This window comes from Chinchilla lanigera, unplaced genomic scaffold (assembly GCF_000276665.1).
Source record: "Chinchilla lanigera isolate Chin_1 unplaced genomic scaffold, ChiLan1.0 scaffold00073, whole genome shotgun sequence".
Classification (NCBI taxonomy): domain Eukaryota; kingdom Metazoa; phylum Chordata; class Mammalia; order Rodentia; family Chinchillidae; genus Chinchilla; species Chinchilla lanigera.
In genome coordinates, this window is record NW_004955474.1 from 3,760,807 (window position 1) to 3,780,951 (window position 20,145).

General features: G+C 39.0%; 1 protein-coding gene across 5 annotated transcripts in view; it reads left to right on the forward strand.

Moving 5' to 3' along the window:
• The window catches only part of Mapk10 (mitogen-activated protein kinase 10), a 320,750-nt gene extending 309,151 nt beyond the window's left edge, over positions 1-11,599 (forward strand). For 4 of the 5 annotated variants that reach the window (XM_013502786.1, XM_013502787.1, XM_013502789.1 and 1 more), the window contains 2 exons: positions 4,405-4,543; positions 11,352-11,599. In XM_013502786.1, the coding sequence (XP_013358240.1) occupies positions 4,405-4,543; positions 11,352-11,364 (152 nt within the window). In that variant the 3' untranslated portion in view covers positions 11,365-11,599. Of the gene's footprint in view, positions 1-4,399; positions 4,544-11,351 lie in introns of those variants that run through there. The other variant, XM_005401362.2, reaches the window with a different exon arrangement.
• The last annotated feature ends 8,546 nt before the right edge of the window (positions 11,600-20,145 follow it).

A 20,145-nucleotide genomic window follows, 5' to 3' on the forward strand; every position in this document is an offset into this window, starting at 1 on the left:
TATAAAGATTTGATAGATTCTGAATTTTAACTAAGTGAAGGTGAATTCTAAATTTACATTCAATATTGATAAAGTAGGAGGCAAGACCCTTCTGACAAAGCACAAAGATTACAGGGAACCAGGTGATGAACCCAAGAGAAAAGATGATTTTCCTTGGCCAGAACAGTGTAGTGTCATTTGATCTGTTTGATTTCCAGTCCACTGCCAATGAGATGCTTTATTCAAACAAACCAGTTGTAGCTCTATTTACTAGCAATGAACAAAAACAAAAACAAAAACAATTCCATTTTGAATTATGTCAAAAAGTGGGGAAAAAAAAATTAGAATAACAAAAGAAGTGCAAACTTTGCGCTCTGGAAATTACAAAATACTGTTTAATCAATATTAATTAACTAAGTTAAAGAAGACATAAGTAAATGGATTGATGTTCCATTGTTCATGGACTAGAATAGTCAATGTGATGAAGGTAATAATATTCCCCCAAATTGACTTATAAGTCAAATACAATACAAAAATAATGACTATCTTCTTTGCAGAAATCTGGTCTGAAAGTTCAGGTAAAAACTCAAGGGACACAGAATAGATGAGAAATACATCACCTTGAAGGAGATAGAATTAGAGGATTCACACCGCAGCTATCCAAAGTTAGAGCAAAGACACATGTTCAAGAGAGCATGCTTTTATGTGAAGATGTAGATCAATGGAGTGGAATTGAGAGTCCAGAAATAAATCCTCATATTTATTATCAGTTGATTTTGCACAGCTGTGTCAAGATAACTTTACAGGGAGAAACAGTCTTTTCAAGAAACAGTGGTGCGACCAACTGTGCACTTGAAAAAGAATGCTAGTGGACCTCATCCTATGCAAGAATGAGCGTTGTGTAAGAACTAGTGTAAGAACTGTAGTGTAAGAACTAAAATTATAAAATTCTCAGATAAAAACATGGGATTAAACCATCATGATCTTGGGTTAGGAAATGATTTCTTAGATGTGACATGAGGAACACAAGTGAAAGAAGAACAGCTAGATAAATTTGACATTATCAAAGCTAAGCACACTTGTGCTTCACCACTGACACCCGTTGTTCTGTACAGTCAATGGGTGCTAATAATTAGAACTCAAAGCTTGTGCTTCAAAGACACCCTCAAGACACCATGGAAGGAAAATACTGGCCAATCATATACCTTAAAAGGGCTGCATTGCAAAGATAGAAAGTGCTTTTACAATTCATAAAAAAAAGTCTTACCTAATTTAAAATGGCCAAAGAATCTGAATAGACTTTCTACAAAGAAGATAAAAAAATTAACAAACTCATTAAAAGATACTCAACACCATTAATCATCAGGCAAACCCAAATCGAAACACAATGAGACACTGCTTCACACACACTAGAATGGCTACAGTCATTTAAAAGTGATAAGAAGCATTAGTGAGGTGGAATTGCAGTGCTAAACCTTTTGGTAGGGATGTAAACTTGTGCACCCACATACAAAAATAGTTTGGCAGTTCCTCTAGTGGAATGAACTCAAAGAGAATTAAACATAGAATTATTCTGTGACCAAACAATTCCATTCTCTGCTATATACCCAAGAGAAATGAAAACAAGTCTGTACAAACCTTGTACATAAAAGTTCATAAAAAATGTGTGTACAATGGGTAAAAAGTGTACATCAAATGCCCACCAACTATTGCACCAAGTTAATACATTCAAATGATGGACTATTCTCCCTCTGTATAAAGGAATGAAATACATGCCACAGCATGGATGATCCTTAGGGAGATTATGCTTTGTGAGAGAAACCAGTCATGATTGATCTCATTTTGTGCACTTCCATTTGTAGAAATGTCCATATTTGGTGGATTATAAAGACAGAACATTGATTTAGCCTACTTTGGGCTGGAGGGTAGTAAGGAAATGCAAAGCCATGTTCCTTTTCAGAGTAATAAGAGTGCTGCAAGGTTGATTATGGTTTTGGCTGCGCAACTCTAAATATACTAAAAACCTCAAATTTTATAAGTTAAATTTATAAAGTATATAGTATGTGACATATCTTAATAAAATGGTTACAAGAAAATATATGCGCATGATTTCATTTCTCAAGTCAAATGTAAATCTAAACTACAGCACGACGAATTGAAAGCCCTTTATAAGAAAAGGATATATTATCCAGACAGAAATCACAGTAAGAAAAGTGCAATCTCACTATGCGGACCTATAATTCATCAGGCATTTATTAGGGTGTTGTGTCCAATCTTAATCTTTACCTTTTAATAAGGATGTGGAAAAATTGAAGAAGATTCTGAAAGTCCATTTTAGTGACATTAAATGATTAGATCCAAGAATTTATGAAATAATCTGAAAGATGTTGGTAAAATCTAATCCATAACTGGGGGAACACAGCTGGAAACTTGCACCGTATATAGGGTTCAAAGGTTATCTGTTATCAGGAGAGGCATTGCGCTAGCTCTGCACCATTTTTCTAAGGAACATAATTATGTAAGGGTGAAAAAAAGTGAAGCCAGATAAATTCACATCACATATTGTTTTGATAATGAAAATAATTATTTACACACTGTAATAAGGCATTAAAAATCTCTTCTGAAACTAGGGGTGGTGGTACATCCCTGTAATCTCAGTACTCTGAGATGCTGAGGCAGGAGGATCCCAAATTCAAGCTCTGCCTGGGCCACTTAGCAACTCAGTGAGATCTTGTCTCAAAATAAGAAACAAAAAAGTCAGGATGCTATTCCTTGTGAGGGCCCTGAATATAATTTCCAGTATAAAAAAAAATCTTTTTTGGAGATATTTGAGAGGTATTGAGAGTTTTATAAGTTTAAAGAACATGAAAAATGCCTAAGTTTTCTGCATATGAGGATATTGGGGTATAAATGAATACCTATAGAATGATCAAAACCAGGGAAACGTCCTAGCAAAAAGAATAGAAAGAAATATACTAGTGGTGTAATAGTTCTAATGCATATCATCTTGTTATTTTAACAAATTTCCCATTGTTTAAATAAGTAGATGTATAATCCACAAGTGAACCTTAATACACACATAGGATCAATGTGACATGTCTTCATTTAGGCATCATGCCCTCCCTGGTTACACTCAAATTTCCATTGTGTTTTTTCCATGAGCAAGAAATGTCCACTCCAGGCATAAGGAATGTGCGAGCTCCTCCACTTCTTTGTTTAGTTTTGTTTACTAGTTTGTTAGGTCTATGTAATAACACTCTTGTTATTTTGGACTTATTTTTTAACACACGGATCTTGCATACTATATTTTCTCAAATATGATATAATTTTAGTCAGGATTCTTAATCTCTTGCTAGGTACTTATACTTTAGATGTTGTCATGAGCAAGCTATTTAACAAAGCACATGTTTTGTCACTGATATTTCCTAGGAATAAGAATCACAGAAAAAGGAAATTGCCTATTCTGGTGAGCTAGGGTGTGATTACATTTTACGGTGCCTTTGGTTCATCTTTTCCTTCTCAAAGCTATTATACCTCAGCAAGTTTTTAACTGAATGTGCTTCTTCTCAGAATTTCAACATTGTTCTGTTCCCACAGAGCAAATAAATAAAAGAATTTTCCAAATTAATCTAAGTTGATAATTCAGAGTCATTTGGAGAGCCCAGTAATCAAATTGGCTAGAGCATAAATACATAATAGAAACTTATGCTCTGGCTTCTATTTTTTTGTAACTTTTTTGTCAAAGGTCCTACTTTACTTTTCAATGTGGATTTTAAATTTGATAGCATTAATGATTATGTAGTAATGTTTCTATTATGTACCTTCCTTTTTTTAGAACTGTAGTCTCAAAGTAATTCAGATTTCTCCTATATGCCTAGGATCAGTCCCTTGTGTGGGTTTGTCTTAAAATCTCCAGCATTAAAAACACACAGGGTCAGATTATTATATTAAGGGATTTTGTTTACCCATCTTCACTATAAAGGAGTGTTTTTCAGTTCATTATTTTCTATACAGTCTCTGGGTGACTATTTAAAAATGCAAAAGCCTCGGGCTGTCACACAAGGGTAATTATACTAAATGGAGGAAGTGGGGTGTGGGGGCTGGGGGTACTCTGTGTGTGTGTGTGTGTGTGTGTGTGTGTTTGTGTGTGTGTGTGTGTGTGTGTGTGTTCAAAGCATATGTCAGGTATTGCTACTACACAGTGAGATTTGATAGCCCTGTACTAGCCCAGGGGTAACCTATAACCAGGGACTCTGCAGTGATTCATCTTGATTTCTGCCGTGAGCTATGGTTCCCGTATCGGTGATGCTATGAATGCTTGTGGGATGAGTTCCCTTTTGTCTGCACCCATCCAAACCTCTGAATGCTGTTCAGCAGGGTCTGGTTCTAGATTTAGTCATGTTGGTCTTCATTTTCTTAGCACAGGTGCAGCAGTGAACAGCAGTGAGAGTCTCCCACCATCTTCATCTGTCAACGACATCTCCTCCATGTCCACAGACCAGACCCTGGCATCCGACACTGACAGCAGCTTGGAAGCCTCAGCGGGACCCCTGGGTTGCTGCAGGTGACTAGCCGCCTGTTTGCGAAACCCAGCATTCTTCAGGAGATGAGGGGATGGAACACACATGCACACACACATACGCACACACGCAGACACCCACGCACGCAGACACACATTGAGAAATCAACAAGGGAGAGAATCCAAGCCTACAAAGGAAACCAATCTGTTAGCCTGCTTCTTCTCCAAAGTTCTGTATTGTAGCTAAGCTCAAATGTATATTTAACTTCTAGCTGCTCTTGCTTTGGCCTCCTTCGAACCATGCTTACCACAGAGAGCAAATTGAACACAAATTAGAGAAGCCTTTTCCATAAAGTGTATTTTAAATGGCTGCAAAACCAGCAACCTGTACCTGCCCTTCCAAATGGCATGACGAGGTGTGCAGTGGCCCCGTCCAGCATGTGTGTGTCTCTATCTCGCATCTACCTGCTCCTTTGGCCTAGTCAGATGGATGTAGATACAGATCCGCATGTGTCTGTATTCAGACAGCTCTACTTAGAGATGCTCCTGTCAGTGTCCTCAGGGCTCTCCCAAGACATCACGCACTGGGGTACCACATGGTCCATTTCACATGATCTATTACTCTGACATAAACCCATCTGTAATATATTGCCAGTATATAAGCTGTTTAGTTTGTTAATTGATTAAGCTGTATGTCTTATAAGAAAACGTGTAAAGGGGGAAATGTGTGGGGGGGAGTGAGCTCTCAGACTTGAAGATGTAGCTTCCAAATTTGAACTGATTAAATGGCATCTGTATACCAATTTGTAGAAAGAACATATGTGATGCTTATGTACAGTGTGTGGGAGTGGGGTAGCTTTCACGTCCCAAATGGTGCAGACTATAGGGTGAAGGCGTGAATCGTAGCTGATGCTGATCAGGTAGCAGGGACAGAGAGCGGTGATGCAGTTCAGATCAAGAACAGAGGAGATGATTGCCCTGAGGCCAGGAGACACTGATATCTGTACTGTAAAGAGCAGACCCATTTGTTATTTCTAAATTCCATGTCACAGCAGGAGGCTGCTGGAGAGAGTGCGGATGAAACAAGGTTTCTGTGTCCACGTCCGATAGTGAAAATCCTTAGCATGCGAGTTCCTGAACAGGAAGACACCTCCCCAAGAGACTCAGATGGTGGGCTGTGTTTTCCTGAGTGGGCTGTGTCTCAGGCTAACACCCTGCCAAGGTTTTATTCTGAGAAGAAACATTGCTTTTCTCTTCTGGAATAAAATAAAATAAATTAACTTAAATAAAGCCCCCAAAGCACAGGGTGATCCACAAGTTAGCATAAAACATCTCCAAAGACATCACTGTTCCTCAGGAGGTGCCCTGACTCCTTAATATGACTGTTTCTTGTTTACTTATGTATTTTCATAAATTTGAACAACGTAAGAAGGGCTGATAGTCTGAAATTTGTACTACCGTAGATTTGAGAGCAATAACTCCGCCCGTAATTCACTGCTGCGAAATCACATTAGCAATATGAGTTTGTCTTAAAGCCATGAAGCATTAATGTCAATGTTTAGTGAAATCACCTGATTTTAACTTAAATCAGATGAAAGTGCTTTCTCGACACTTCAGGTGGAACTGTGGGGCATGCAGGTTATCTGACAGGGCCATCCTAGAGGGACTTCTCAGCAATAACGGGACCAGGCTAAGCTTCCTTCTTATCCACTTTGGTGAAATATCCATCACTGTTATTTGCACTCTGGCCCCTTTGATGCTCATCAGTGCAGTGGTATTTCACCTGAGGAAGAAATAAAACACATAGAAGGGATAGTTGTTGAAGGCGATATGACTGGTACGTTGGAGCACCTCAGAAATAGAGCAAATGAGAACACCAGTACTTAAACACTGCCTTAAGTCCAGCAGCAGGGATTCCCTCTCTCTTTTGAAGCAATAGAACTGCACCCACTCCCACCACCCACCACCGAGCAGCCACTGTTAGGGGACTGCTTCACCTGGTAGGGTTCGTTGCAAGAAGGAACTTGTTTAAAATGCAGAGAACACCAAATTGTGCAGCTTGTCCCCTGGAATAAAAATATCCCACTCTCTATCTGCTACCACTTTTTTGATGAATATTGCAGACTCTTAAAAATGCCTCCTAGCTCACATGCGTCTTCTCACTTTTCCTTGTGTCATGGTCCTGGTGTTTTGAACTTCCTTCCTCTGTATTGCTGTTGTCTCTTTTCTCTGAACTCTGCTCTTGACATATCCGTGGCCTCTCCACTCCTCTCCACCCCTCTGCTTTATAGCACATGGTCCTACGTGCAGAGGTCAGGCTGCAGCTTGAAAGCAGCTGTCTAAGGTGAATTTCATGAGCTCCATGAGGACAACAAAAGGCAGGAGGAAATCTCCACAGCGTCTTGGGAGCATTCTACAGTCAGGCTCTCTCTCATGTCTGCAGGCCTGGTCATTTATCTTTTCAGAGTACACCAGCCAAGAACTACACAGTTCCGTGTCCTGGCTCTTGCAGCCTTCCCTGGGCTCCACTCTTCCTATATTCCTTTTCGTGTAGCTCTTGGGAACTGGTACCTTTAGTCAGATGTCCCTGTGGACAAGGAAAACAAAACAGAACAAAACAAACCCTTTGGATTTACACAGCATTTACAAATACAGGCAAGAATTTGGGCTTCTGACAGGATTGATTTTCCTAGGTGATCAAAGCAAGATCTGCCAGTAGATAGAACAACAAAGAGCATTACCACCATCAAAGACCCTTGCCCTTCACAATCTTAGGCGTCCTTTGTTATATCTTTTAAAAAGTGGTTATGATAAAATTCAGAATATGTTATGATCAGCGTTCAGTCTTCTTAAAAAGTAAAAACACCAAACAGCTCCTGTGTCATCACTTGCTATTTCCAAAGGATGTTTTTACACTTTGGGTAGACTACATTTGTGGGAGTCAGCCAGACTAGATTTCTGGAAGGGAAGGTCTTGCCTCTGCTGGGGACCGCTTCAGAATATGAGTTAGCACCATGAGGAGCCTGACCTTCTGTCCTTTCAAGCTGTGAGGCAGTTGGCTTTACAGTGACCCTTGATAAAAAGTTCCGTAGTGTTTGCTAGAAGGAATGGGTGTGTACTCCCGTGCAGGAACAATTACATTGTTATGAGAACCTGGCAAAAACAGCACCAATGTAGATACGCCTTTGCTATTTTTATACGTGTTGTGTGGACCAGTGTGTTCATTTTCACAAAGGGATACATTGGCCTTACAACAAAATTTCTTCTTGTGGAATAAAAACTGAAAATAATACTTCATCCTCAAGTATCTAATGTTTGAGCTTTCTAGGATGCAGCTAGCTCCCAACTGGTCCAGGGCCAGGCCAATTCCCACCCATTGGAGGAAGATGCGTCAAGCATGGAAGAGAAGGTGGATAGTTTTCCTCAAACTTTTATCATTATCAGACAAATATTATCTAAAGTTAATGATAACTGTGGAGTGGCAGATTAGAAAATTGGTTTTGGCAAATGGAATGTGTAAAATAGGTAAGAAGACATAAATCTTTTTGTGATCTGTCTGGAAAAGTATAATAAAGCTGATTTGTAAAGTTTTAAATATTCATTGAAGAACCTAAATTATACAAATGATGTTTCTATTTAATTCTCTTAGCATATGACAGTCTGCATTTTTAAAAAATTATGCTCTGTAAAGAATATTATCAATGAGCTTTGTTAAAATAATATCTTCTGCAACTCAGCCAGAGGATTCAAATTGCCCTGGGAATTTTTGTTACCAGCCTCTGGGTCTGAAGAGGAACACTGCTCCCCCTGAATCCTCCATATATATTTGGATTATGAAAGCCCAACATTTTTCACAGATCTCACTAAACCAAGGGAGATCATTCATGTAAAAACAAAATAACAGTCACAATGTAAATAGTTAAATCAATTATTTTTCTTGTGATTGAAATTTAGTTTTTTTTGACATTTTTTTGACATTTTTGACATTTTTTGACATTTTTTGACATTTTTTGACATTTTCCTCCTGGGGAGGAACCTTGCCATTTTTTTGACATTTGATCAAACTGAGGTAGGAGGCCTCTGTTTATACCTGGACTCCTGTATATTTAGCTTTTAATTACGTGGGACCAATGGCCAGTATATCCTAATAGGAACAAAGCTCCCTATCTGCCACTCTCTGTTTACCTAGCCCTGCTCATCTTGCCATGATCCTTAACTTACACCTGCCTGTGATTCTGCATGATTGGACACCAAAGACCATTACCAATGATGAGCATTGTTTTATATTGTGTTTATACAATGTACTAAAGCACACACATACACACACATAGACACATGTTCACACACACGCGCTTGCTGTTCTAGATCAATTATGGAAGCCAAAACTGTGTAGGTCCTATTTCTTTGTGAGATCTTAGAGGTGAGGACTAAAGTCGGTCAGCCTGGTGGATGAAAACAGTCTCAGTGATGTCTAGCAAGGATTTGATGTCATTCAAATCATGTCTGTGTTCTTTCTCACATTCTCTGATTTCTAATTTTCCCTCTTTGTTTCCAAAATGCTTGTGGAACAGAGGATGAATTGGAGGAGAACTGTGGCTTCTTTTGACTCTTCATAGGTAGATGCTGGGTCAATATATTGTGATTTCTGTTTCTTATGAATTATTAAAACCAGCGGAAATTTGTTCCCCTTAATATGAAACTAAATCCAAACCCAAGTTTTGTTGATGTTCGCCTGTTGCCATGGTTACTCTGCTCACTACCTCCACCTCACACGCTGACCATGGGGCGCTGGAGGGGCTCTGGAGCTCACACACTGGGGAGGAACCTTGCCATGTGGTCTGTTCTCGGTGCCAGGGAATCAGTAAGATACAAACAGTGGCCTGCTTTCTCCATGCCCAAGCATGTGTCATATAAATGTCACCATATAGAAAACTATGTTTTTATTTGAGACTGATATCTTCTACACATTGCCTTCATTTCTATCTGAACATACCCGTTGTGTATCTGCCATTCAGTAAGTTTCCTATAAAGTATAAAATCAAAAAAGGAAAAACAGACATTTTTTCTGAGGCATTCTGTAAGGAGACTATGGCTAAATGTTTTAGGTTAATCATTGGAATTCCTTGTCATTCTAATTATTATCTAAGAGACTGATATGTTTGTCTATGTGATAGCAAACCTCAATATTTCAAATTCCTCAGTGAACTAAAATATATGATTTTGTGGCTTGATAAAGAGGTCATTGAACTTACACTATTTATCTGTCAGTGTCTGAACAACGTTGAGGATTTGCCTTACTATTTCTGTACATAATACATTTTATTTAATCAATTAACTGTGACAAAGTCTGGAATATAAACATATCTATTCTTTTATGTTATCAAACATATTTTTTATTTCTTTAAGGGAAATAGAGACCAGCATTCTTAATTACCTCTAGAAGAGCTTCTTTCTCAGTTTTGATCATAGATCATTACTCACTTAAAAAAGTTTTAATGTGATCAAATGTAAGTACTTGAAAATACCCACAAGCATGATGGAAAATTGTATTCCACAAGATAGTTCCTTTTGGAGGGAAGGAGCCAGAATACTTATTAGTGCATTCCAGGTACCATAAAATGTTACCAAATATGTGGTATTTCTGGCTAACTTTGCAGTGAGGAAATGTAAAGGATGCTGGGCATTGCTCTTTTGAAATTACTAATGAAGTAACCAATCTAAAAGAGTGGAGGTGCTTGCTCAATAACTGCACTGGTTGTAGTCAAGGTAGAGGTTTTGGATGTTGCTCATTCATCACGACAGTATTTCATGCTATGCTATCTCTGCACGTCATGCATGGACAGCATGGGCAAGTCCCAAGGACAGCATAGGATCACACATACAAAAACAAGGCAACACCCCTCTGAAGTTTCATGCTCCCCTACGTCAAATATTTCTTTCTTTAAAGATGCCTTTTCTTTGTGCAAAACACAACATAACATAAATTTTAAATGCAGCTTATGGGGTTTCAGTTCCACTACACAGAGTGGCTAGTTTTACTTTTCCCAGAGCTCCTTTCAGCATTCACTTATGATGTTGTCCTTCACTTGACCTTGTCTGGAATTCTTCTGTTGGCCAGTACTGCATGATGGTTTCAACTGAAAAGCAGGTACAAGTTGTTACTCATATTACAAAACCACTACACTCAGCCTAGATGCCTGCCCCATGCATAGTTTTTCTTCCATTTGTACCTTTGGATTCACATTAGTGGAAATAATGTCTATAAATAGTTATACACAAAATAAACTATAATGTAAATAATATTTCACACCAATTAAAGGAATTAACACTAAAGGTTTTCTTTTATAAAACAATTTCAAAAAGAAAATTGCCTCCTCCTCAAGGTTAACATATTGCAAACTTGGATTTGGCAAGAATTAATGTCTACAAATTTCGAGTTTAATTTCTGAGTTATACTCCAAAGTGGCTTATCAATTCATTTCAAAAGCGTTTATGGAACACATCTGTGTAAGAGGCATATGGTATGATCTTACCTTCAAAAATTCAGAGTAAATAAATCCTTGTTTAAAACTATGTGGTTACAGCAAAATAACTTTAATTTATTTATTTTTTAAATAGTAATGTGTTTCAATCAGTAGTGGAAGTCAAATGAACCCATAATTATTATTAGGCCAAAATAATGAAATAAGAAATCTGGTTCGTCTGATGTTCTCAGTTGCCTGATTGTATGTTAGTACATTAAATGAATCAGCTTAAGATAATTTCAGACTTTATCCATTACATTATAGAAGATGAAGACATTTTTACAATTTATTTAAAAAGCCCGGACTGGGCGTTCTTTTCTGCATTACAGGGTGTTTGTTTGACAGTTGCTGGCTCCGAGGGCTCTTGGGTTTGGATGCTGAGCTCGAGGTCTACATTTCTACCATCAGCATCTCCACTTCAGCAAATGACCTCGGGTGCTGGGGTCTCTGCAGCAACATTCTCTCCTGAAGCCCATCTCGGAACTGTGTGGAGTCCATAGTGACTACCGGAGTTCTCTAACTGTTTACAGTCTAACTCCATCATTTATTGTTTTCTATTAAAAGACTCATGTCAGAACCTCCCTGAACGTCTGACCCTGTAAGTTTACGCTGTGCTCTAAACATTTACTCACAGTTCACACCGACTCTCCCGGAGCACTTCCACCTCCCGGGGAGCACCCTCAGGACGCACCATGGTGATGACGTCAGCAGTCACCTGCCTTCACGGAGTCCACAGACCAGCCGGGCTTAGGAGAGTACTAAATACCAAGGGACACATCAGGTCAAAATGACGAGGCATGAAAATACATGGTATTTTAGAAAGGCAGTCAGGGGAGGCCTCTCCAAAGAGATGATATCTACACAGAGGCAGGAAATAAGTCTCATCCATATGTGAAGAAGAACATTTTGGATGAGGGCAAAGCAATCCCTGGAACAAAAATTTGCTTGTCCAGCATATGCCAAGGATGGCAAAGCATCTTGTGGATTAAGCAGAAGGACAGGAAAAGCGTGACAGTAGATGAAAGGGGAGTAAGGGACAGGAATCAGAATGTATTAAGGTCTTGGGATTTTATTATGAATACCAGGACAAAATTAGATGAGCAAGGAAATAGTCCAGTCTGAATCTTTCTAAAAGGATCCCTTTGGCTGTTGAACAGGAGAAAATTCTTAGGAAAAAGGAGGATGGAAACAATGACTCCAGTAACTGTAGAATATAACAGGAACCCAGAAAGGCGTGAGGAGGCTTGGACTGGGGATTGAAGGCCCTGAGAAGCATTTGGTCGGGATATGGTTAAGGATATATTGTGAAGGCAGAGATGACAAGATCGGCTGATGGACTGGGATTGTGACATGGAAAAATAAGAGAGATCAGGGATTACTAAATATTTTTACCTAAACTCTGAGCTAATTGATGGTGTGTATCACTAAGATGGTAAATGATAGGTTATGAGGATATTTGGGAATAATATCATGTTTGCTTTTGGTATGTCAGTGAGGGATGTTTACTGGATATCCAGGTGAAATAGTAGGGTTTTCTACTAGACTAGGAAGAAGTTTAATGAAATATGAATCTCATTATAGATAACATTAAGAGTGATTAGTCTGTATAAAACTTACAGGAATGGAGGGTCACAAAATAAGAGGAAATTGGAGATGGAAATGCCACTCAATCCAACGCAGAGACATCAGAACCTGGGAGGGTATTCCAAGGAATGCCCTGTGAGGTGGATGGAAAGCTAGGAAAGGGTGGTGTCCTGGATACAAAGTAAAGAAGGTGTTTTCTAAAAGAGGAGTGAACAAAAGGCAAAGGCTACCGAGATGCTGAGGCAAGGCTGAAGATTGGCAGTGAAATTTGTTTTGTGGAACTGTGTGAGAGCAGAGTCTGGGTAGAGCTGAGCCAGAAAGAGTAACTGAGGTGGGTTTGGGAGAACACAGGATGTCAGGTCATGGTAGGCAAAGGCAGCTATACTCACAGGACACGTGGGCACACTCAACCAGTGTCAGCACGCACATGGCTGTGGGGGTAGACGTGGGGAGAGTGGGAGCCCAGCCAGGAAAGACAATTTACAGGAGGAAGTGAGGAGACAAAATCTAGAAATAAGTGTGGTTAGAATAAGAAATAGGGCTATTGCTGGATTCCATAGCTGCTTCTAGCCCAGGTCTGGCAAACGTGTCATCTTGGGCAATGCATAAATTCCTCCAGTGAGAAAAGCTGAGTGTGGTGAGTGCTGATAGTTGGCCAGGCTTGCTGCCAACACTAACAGTACCCACTGAGCCTAGAGGCTCTTCATCACGGACATGGTACCTGGCAAAAGAGATATTTGCTAAGGAAGGCCTCTCCAGATGCTGCGTCCTGTACAGCTCTCCATGGCCCCAGGGAAAAAGAGCAAAAGGATCAAGAAATAAACACAAGAGACGGAAACTGGGGTCAGGTGGAGCCCTCTCTCCAGATGGGAGGAAAGGAGCTGAACAACCACCATAGAGGCATTTATTTACACATTTGACAAAGTTAGCATCACAGGGTTGCCTAGTGACTAATGGCTGAAACTGTCTCAGGCAAGGTGTTTTAGGACCTAAGTAGCTTGATTGCTTTAGGCACTCTTCCTTCTTGGACTAGCTCCATATATGTGACCAATTTCCGGCTTCTGCTGCTCCCTACACCCAGACCAGAGCACCAGGGATAATAAGTGCTAGGGAGATACTCAGAGGGCAGCGGCTGGAATAGGACTGCAAGCTCCAGGGACTGAGAGAAGCAGAGGGCACAGTCCTGCTGGGGCACCCAGCACTACTGGATCCATGAGACAGTGAAGAACTTGGGGTTTGCAATGGGTAGGTGTGTTGATTTGGGGCTTATTTTGCAAGGGGAACAATGTAATACAGGACACATATTTTATAAGATTATTTAGAATAGTCACCCAAAGAATGACATACAAAAGAGTGGAGGAAATCTGTCCACACACAAGAACAAGGAATCTAGCCAAGGGCTTGGATCCCACAGAAATGTCCTGCAGGTGTCCAGCTTAAGTTCTAGAGCTCATCATGCCTCCCACAAGTTCACCTGGAGGCTCAGAGCCCATGAGAATATCTCATGCAGGCCTGTTTCATGGATCTGAGCTGGGAAGGCCCAAAGGTCAGTGGTGGAATCTAGAAAGTCTGTGCCAGCAGGATGAAGGATCTGTGCTAGCAGGCAGAGGGATCTGCACTGGAGCCAGGAAGCAATGCTCAGAAGAACCAGAGCTCCCCCAAAAGGTACCACAGCCATCCTCAGCAACAGTGAGGTCTCGAGCTCCTCCAGTGATCAAGATGGCTGGGTTCCCATCAGGGAAGCCAATGCAACAAGCTTCTCTAGGAGACCGGCAGTGCACTGTCTTGCCCTCCAGAGCCAGGAAGCAATGCTCAAAGTGAGGACCAGAGCACTCCCAAAGTGAACCAAAGGCATTCTCAGTGCTAATCAGGTCCAAGATCCTTGGGGGATGAAAACAGCCAAGTTCATAGGAAAGCCAGCATGATGATCTCCTCCAACAGAACCAACAGCTCCTTACAGCTTCTACCAGCTCCAACAGCCTCCCTTCTTCTTCTCCAGCTCTGCCTCTTCTGCTGCTGGCAACAGTCCTCAGTTGGGCCTCCTACATCCAGTACCATGCTTACTCAGTTCAGCTGGTGGTTATAAGTTGACCACCAGTTGTCAATCTACTACAGTAGTGCCTGTAAGAACTAGGAGTGGAGAAAAGATTGTAGAGGGTTAGGCACTGGAAGGAGATCTCTCTTGTGGGTTCCCAAATGCCACTGAAATTACAGGCTGCCGAGAAACCCAGAGATAATGTGATTACCAGGGACATACAATTGCCAGAAGTGGAGAAAACAGCCCATAGTAGTGACTAAGGAGGCTTTTCCCTCCCAGCTCCTATACGTCACTTGGAAGAGAAACTCAGCCAGCACCAGCATTGCTGGGATCCTCTAGTATGTGGGCAGAGAAAAGCCACCACACAGAATGCTGTGTGTGTGAATATGTATGTGTTTATAGGGGGGCTTGCTGTCTCTTGTTGACCCCACCACAGAAGTTATAGGCCAAGACAACCTTAGTCAATCAGGGTATAACTGTGAAATGAGTGCCTGAGCCTGAAAGGTAAGCAGGGCAGAGAGATCTGTGGAGTTCACAGCAGGAGTACAACCCAGGAACCTGAGACTGACATCTACCAGGGGACAGGCATGAAAATAACACCAGGAGCTCCTGTGCCTGGTGATATAAAGACAACAGCATACACAAAGCACTTCAAAGCATTCATCCCAACCAAAAAAGGAAGGATATTGTAATCTTTTTTTTTCTTGTTTAATTTTTTTAAGTTTGGCTATATTTTTTTTTGTGTGTGTGTTTATAAATGTAACTACAGGTATACGTTTTCTGCTGTTGCTTCTGTAGCATTCCATGTTGTTCAGGCACATATGTCCACAATCAGTGATGGCTTTTTTATATCAGCATTGATTGACTTTCAGGTCAGTGTTCAGATATTGTCCCCTTATTTCTTCTCTCATCTCTCTCATCTATTCATAATCCCTCATTTCTCTGCCTTCTTCATTTTCCATCATATACCTCCTCCAGTCTCTCAGTCTTTTATTTTTTTCCTCTTTTCATTTCGTTTTTCTCCTTTATATAAGTACTATCAGGATTAATCCAAATATCATTAAGTTTAATTTTTTTGTACGTTAGATTTTATTATACTTCCTGTATTTCTAGGATACCAAAATAGCACATAACTTCTAAAACAAGTTTTGAACTACCTGATATTATTTAGGACTGACTTCTCAATTTTTGTGTTATCTACAGTTACTCTCTATTCTGACAACAGTGCTAGAGGTTGAACCTAGTACTTAGAATAGTTGATGGTTGGGAAGGAGCTTCACATGGAGACAAACCCAGAACACTGGACACATCACAAAGAGAAAACCACTCATCAGAAATACTGCTACACCCTTCTTCTCTGTAAACCTGTACACAGAAATACCAGTATAATAAGAACATAAGGCAACAAGATCCTCATGCAAATTCAGCTCCCCAAAACTTGGTCTGAAAATACCAGAGTAGATGAAATTCCAAAGAATTAAAAATCTGTTAAAATAATTAAGGATATCAAAGAATAGACAAATAGTCAGTTGAGTGAATTCAGGACAGTACAGGATATGAAATGTGACTTTAGTAAAGGCACAGAGGTTTGAAAAAGAATCAAGCAGAAATTTTGTGAATGAAAAGTTCAATATGTCAACTAAAATCTTAATTGAAAGTCTCAGCAGTAGACCAGATGAAGTCAGAAGTAAAGGATATCAGAACTCAGAGACAAGGTGGATGGAGTAAAATATTCAATCAATAACAATGGAAATATAAGAGGTATTTAAAAGATTATCCAGTAGCTTTATATGACTCTAAAGAAGAAATTTAAGGATCATAGTAGAGATTGAGCATAAAATATATTCCCTGAAATTTTTGCAGAAAATTTCCCAAATCTAGGGAAGAAATGTATATCCAGATAAAAGGATTTAGAACACAAAAAAGACACAACCAGAAGAGAACCTCTCCGCAACACATAATAGTCCAAATGCCAGACACTCAGAACAAAGAGAATACTAAGAGCTGTTAGCAAAGAATGCCATATCAGCTATAAGGGTGAACTCATCAGAATGACAGCAAATTTCTCAAAGCAAACTTTAACTGCCAGAGGGCTTAGAGTGATGTTTCAAGCCCTAAAAGAAAATAAGTACCCAACCAGATTACTCTATCTAACAAAACTATCCCTCAAAATTAAAGGACAGATAAAGACCTTTCACAAAAAGAATAATCTAAAGAAATTTGTGACCTCTAAGCCAGCACTACAAAAAATACTAAATAGAATGCTAAACAGAGATGAGGAGCACAACAACCAGGAGTCAAAGGGAAAGTATAAATCTCAGTAAGAGAATAGTTAAACAAACAAAAAGTGAATGAAGCACTGAAAAAACAATATAATGGCAGAAATCATTATATACTTTCAGTAAGAATATTCAATATAAATGGTCTGAACTCTCCAATCAAAAGACACAGACTGGTAGGTGGGTCAAAATCAAGACCCAATAATATATTGCCAGGAAGAGGCATACCTCACCTAAAAAGACACAGAGATTGAAAACATGAAAGGATGCAAAACGGTACCCCAAGTAATTAGAGCCCCCAAACAAGCAACAGTGGTTATTCTAGTACCTCACAATGTTGACCTCTAACCAAACTGGTGAAAAGAGAGCAAGAGGGTCACTACATACTGATAAAGGGAACAATCCACCAAGAAGAGGAAAACTGTAAGTATGTACACATCAAACAGCATCACACACAATTTCATCATACAAACACTATTTGACATAAAATGACAGACACCAGTACAATCATAATGGTACCTCACTCTCACAGATACACATGTCATTCAGATAAAAGATCAACAAAGAAATATCAGAGTCAAAATATGATATAGAACAAATGAATTGAACAGATATCTATAGAGGATTTCATTCAACAAGCAGTGGAATACACATTTTTTCAGCAGCTCATGGAGCTTTCAAAAACTTCGACCATATTTTAGGCTACAAAATATGTCTCAGTAAACACAAAATAAATGAAATAATCTCATGCATCCTGCCATATCACATTGGAATAAAACTAAAATTTTACTATGAAAAAAAACACAGAAAATGCACAAACACCTGGAGACTGTATAACACACTTTTGAATAATGGAATGATTATAGATGAAATTGAGGAAGAAATTTAAAATTTCTTAGGATAGATGACAAAGGCTATATGACATATCAGAGTCTGTAGACTGTAAATAAAGCAGTTCTAAGTGGGGAAAGTTATAGCTATATATGGCCATATTAAATAAGGCAGAAATGCCAAGTAAATATTCTAATAATGGATATCAAAGTCACAGAAAATCCAGACCCAGACTAGTAAAAAGAAAGAAATTATAAAGGTCAGGGTGAATATTCATGAAATTTACACTGAAAAATACAATCAAGGAATCAAAGAATTGGTTCTATAAAAATTTATATGATTGATAAACACTTAGCAAAACTTACCTTAAAAAGAGAGAAGGCATACATGAATAAATTTAGAAATGAAAAAAGTAAAATTATAACAGACACCACTAAAATAAAAATGATTGTTAAAAACTATTTTGAAAACTTGAATTCTAATAAATTGGAGAAACTAGACAAAATGGATAAATTCTTATACACATGACTTACCAAAATTGAATCAAGAAGATATGAAACTCCTGAATAGACCAATAACAAGCAATGAAATTTATGCATTAAGAACTCTACAAAACAGGAATGCTTCAGGAACCAATGAATTTATTGCTGAATTTTACCACAGCATCAAAGAATTAACAGCAACGCTCCTCAAAGGGAATATTTGTTATTGAAAGGGAAAGCATTGTTCCAAATTCATTCTATAATGTCAGAATCACACTGATACCAAAACCAGACAAGGACTCAACAAAAAAGAAGATCACAGGCCAATATTCTTGAGGAACATAGATGAAAAAAAATCCTGAACAAGATACCTGCAAAGATGTTCAAGAATTCATTAGAAGATCAGACACCATGACCAAGTCAGCTTCATCCCAGGAATGCAAAGATGGTTCAATATACAGGAACCAATAAATGTAATATACCACATATATAGAAGCAAGGATTTAAAAATTACATAATTATCTTTATATATTCAGAAAAAACCTTCAAGAAAAAGCAGACTGTGTGGGCATGCACACATGGATACATACACAAAGCAACAAATACTGCTAAGGATTTAGAGAAAAAGAAACCCAACAAATGCTGGTGAGGACATGGGGAAAAAGAAACCCATCTACATTACTAATGGGAATGTAAACTAACATAACAACTATGGAAATCACTATGGAGTGTTGTCAAAACCTAAAAATAGAAATTCTATATGACTAATCTATACATATCTTTTCTATATATATTATCAAAAGAAGTAAAGACATCATACTATAATAATACATGCATATTCATATTTATAGTGGTGCAATTCATAATAGCTGACCTGCAGATACTGCCTAGATACCTGTCAAATAAATAGATAAAGAAAAGGTCATGTGATATATACATCACAATATGATTATATATATATATTATTCATCCATAAAGAATGAAATATCACTTGTAGGAAAATAGATGGTTCTTGAAACTATCATGCTAAGTGATAGAAGTAGGATACAGAAAGTTAAATATCTCATGATGTTTTTTATACGAGAAACCTAAGTGGTAAGAGAGACAGAAAGAAAGAGAAAGAAGGAAAGAAAGAAAGAGAGAAAGAAAGAAAGAAAGAAAGAAAGAAAGAAAGAAAGAGAGGTGACAGAAAACATGAAGGCAAACTTGAAAATCAGAAAGGAGGTCAGGGGAGAGGGGGAAGTAAAGGAGAGTAATGGAAAGGGACTGAAAATTATCAAGATATGTTACATGCATGTACCAATTTCCCAAAGCGAACATCACTATTCTGTATTGCAAACATGGGGGGTGGTGGAGGGAGGGAGGGAGAGGGGGAGGAGAAGAGAGGAGAGAGGGAACAATATGTGAAGTAAGGAAGTAGAAACAGGTGCTAAAAACTTATTTCTTTCCAACAAGAAGCAGGACAATTGTGTCAATGCTGCGGGTAAATTTGGGGTTAAAAGAGGATTTTCCAAAACAAATTAAAGCAAATGTTGATAAGACTAATAGAGAGCCAAAATGATTGTGCAAAAAGTTCTCATTTAACAGAACAATGTGTTTGAAAGGCAAGAGGACTGAGCAGAAGATTCGTCCTGCTCAGGGCAGGCAGCACAGGCATCATGGTGGTAGGCTGCGTGTGAGTACAGGACAGACACAGGGCTGTGTAAAAGTGGTGAGGGCCCATCAGTACATACACACCAGATTTCTTCTCCATGAAGAGAACTTACAATGGAGAATGAAGAGGGCAGGGTTTATGGAAGCTGGAGAAGTGGATTGTGAAAGCGACCTTGGAAAGTATGGAGTCAGGTCATTGGACAGTGATTAGAGCCCTGCCAGCCATCCTTATGTAAGGTGGGAGACTGTACTTCAT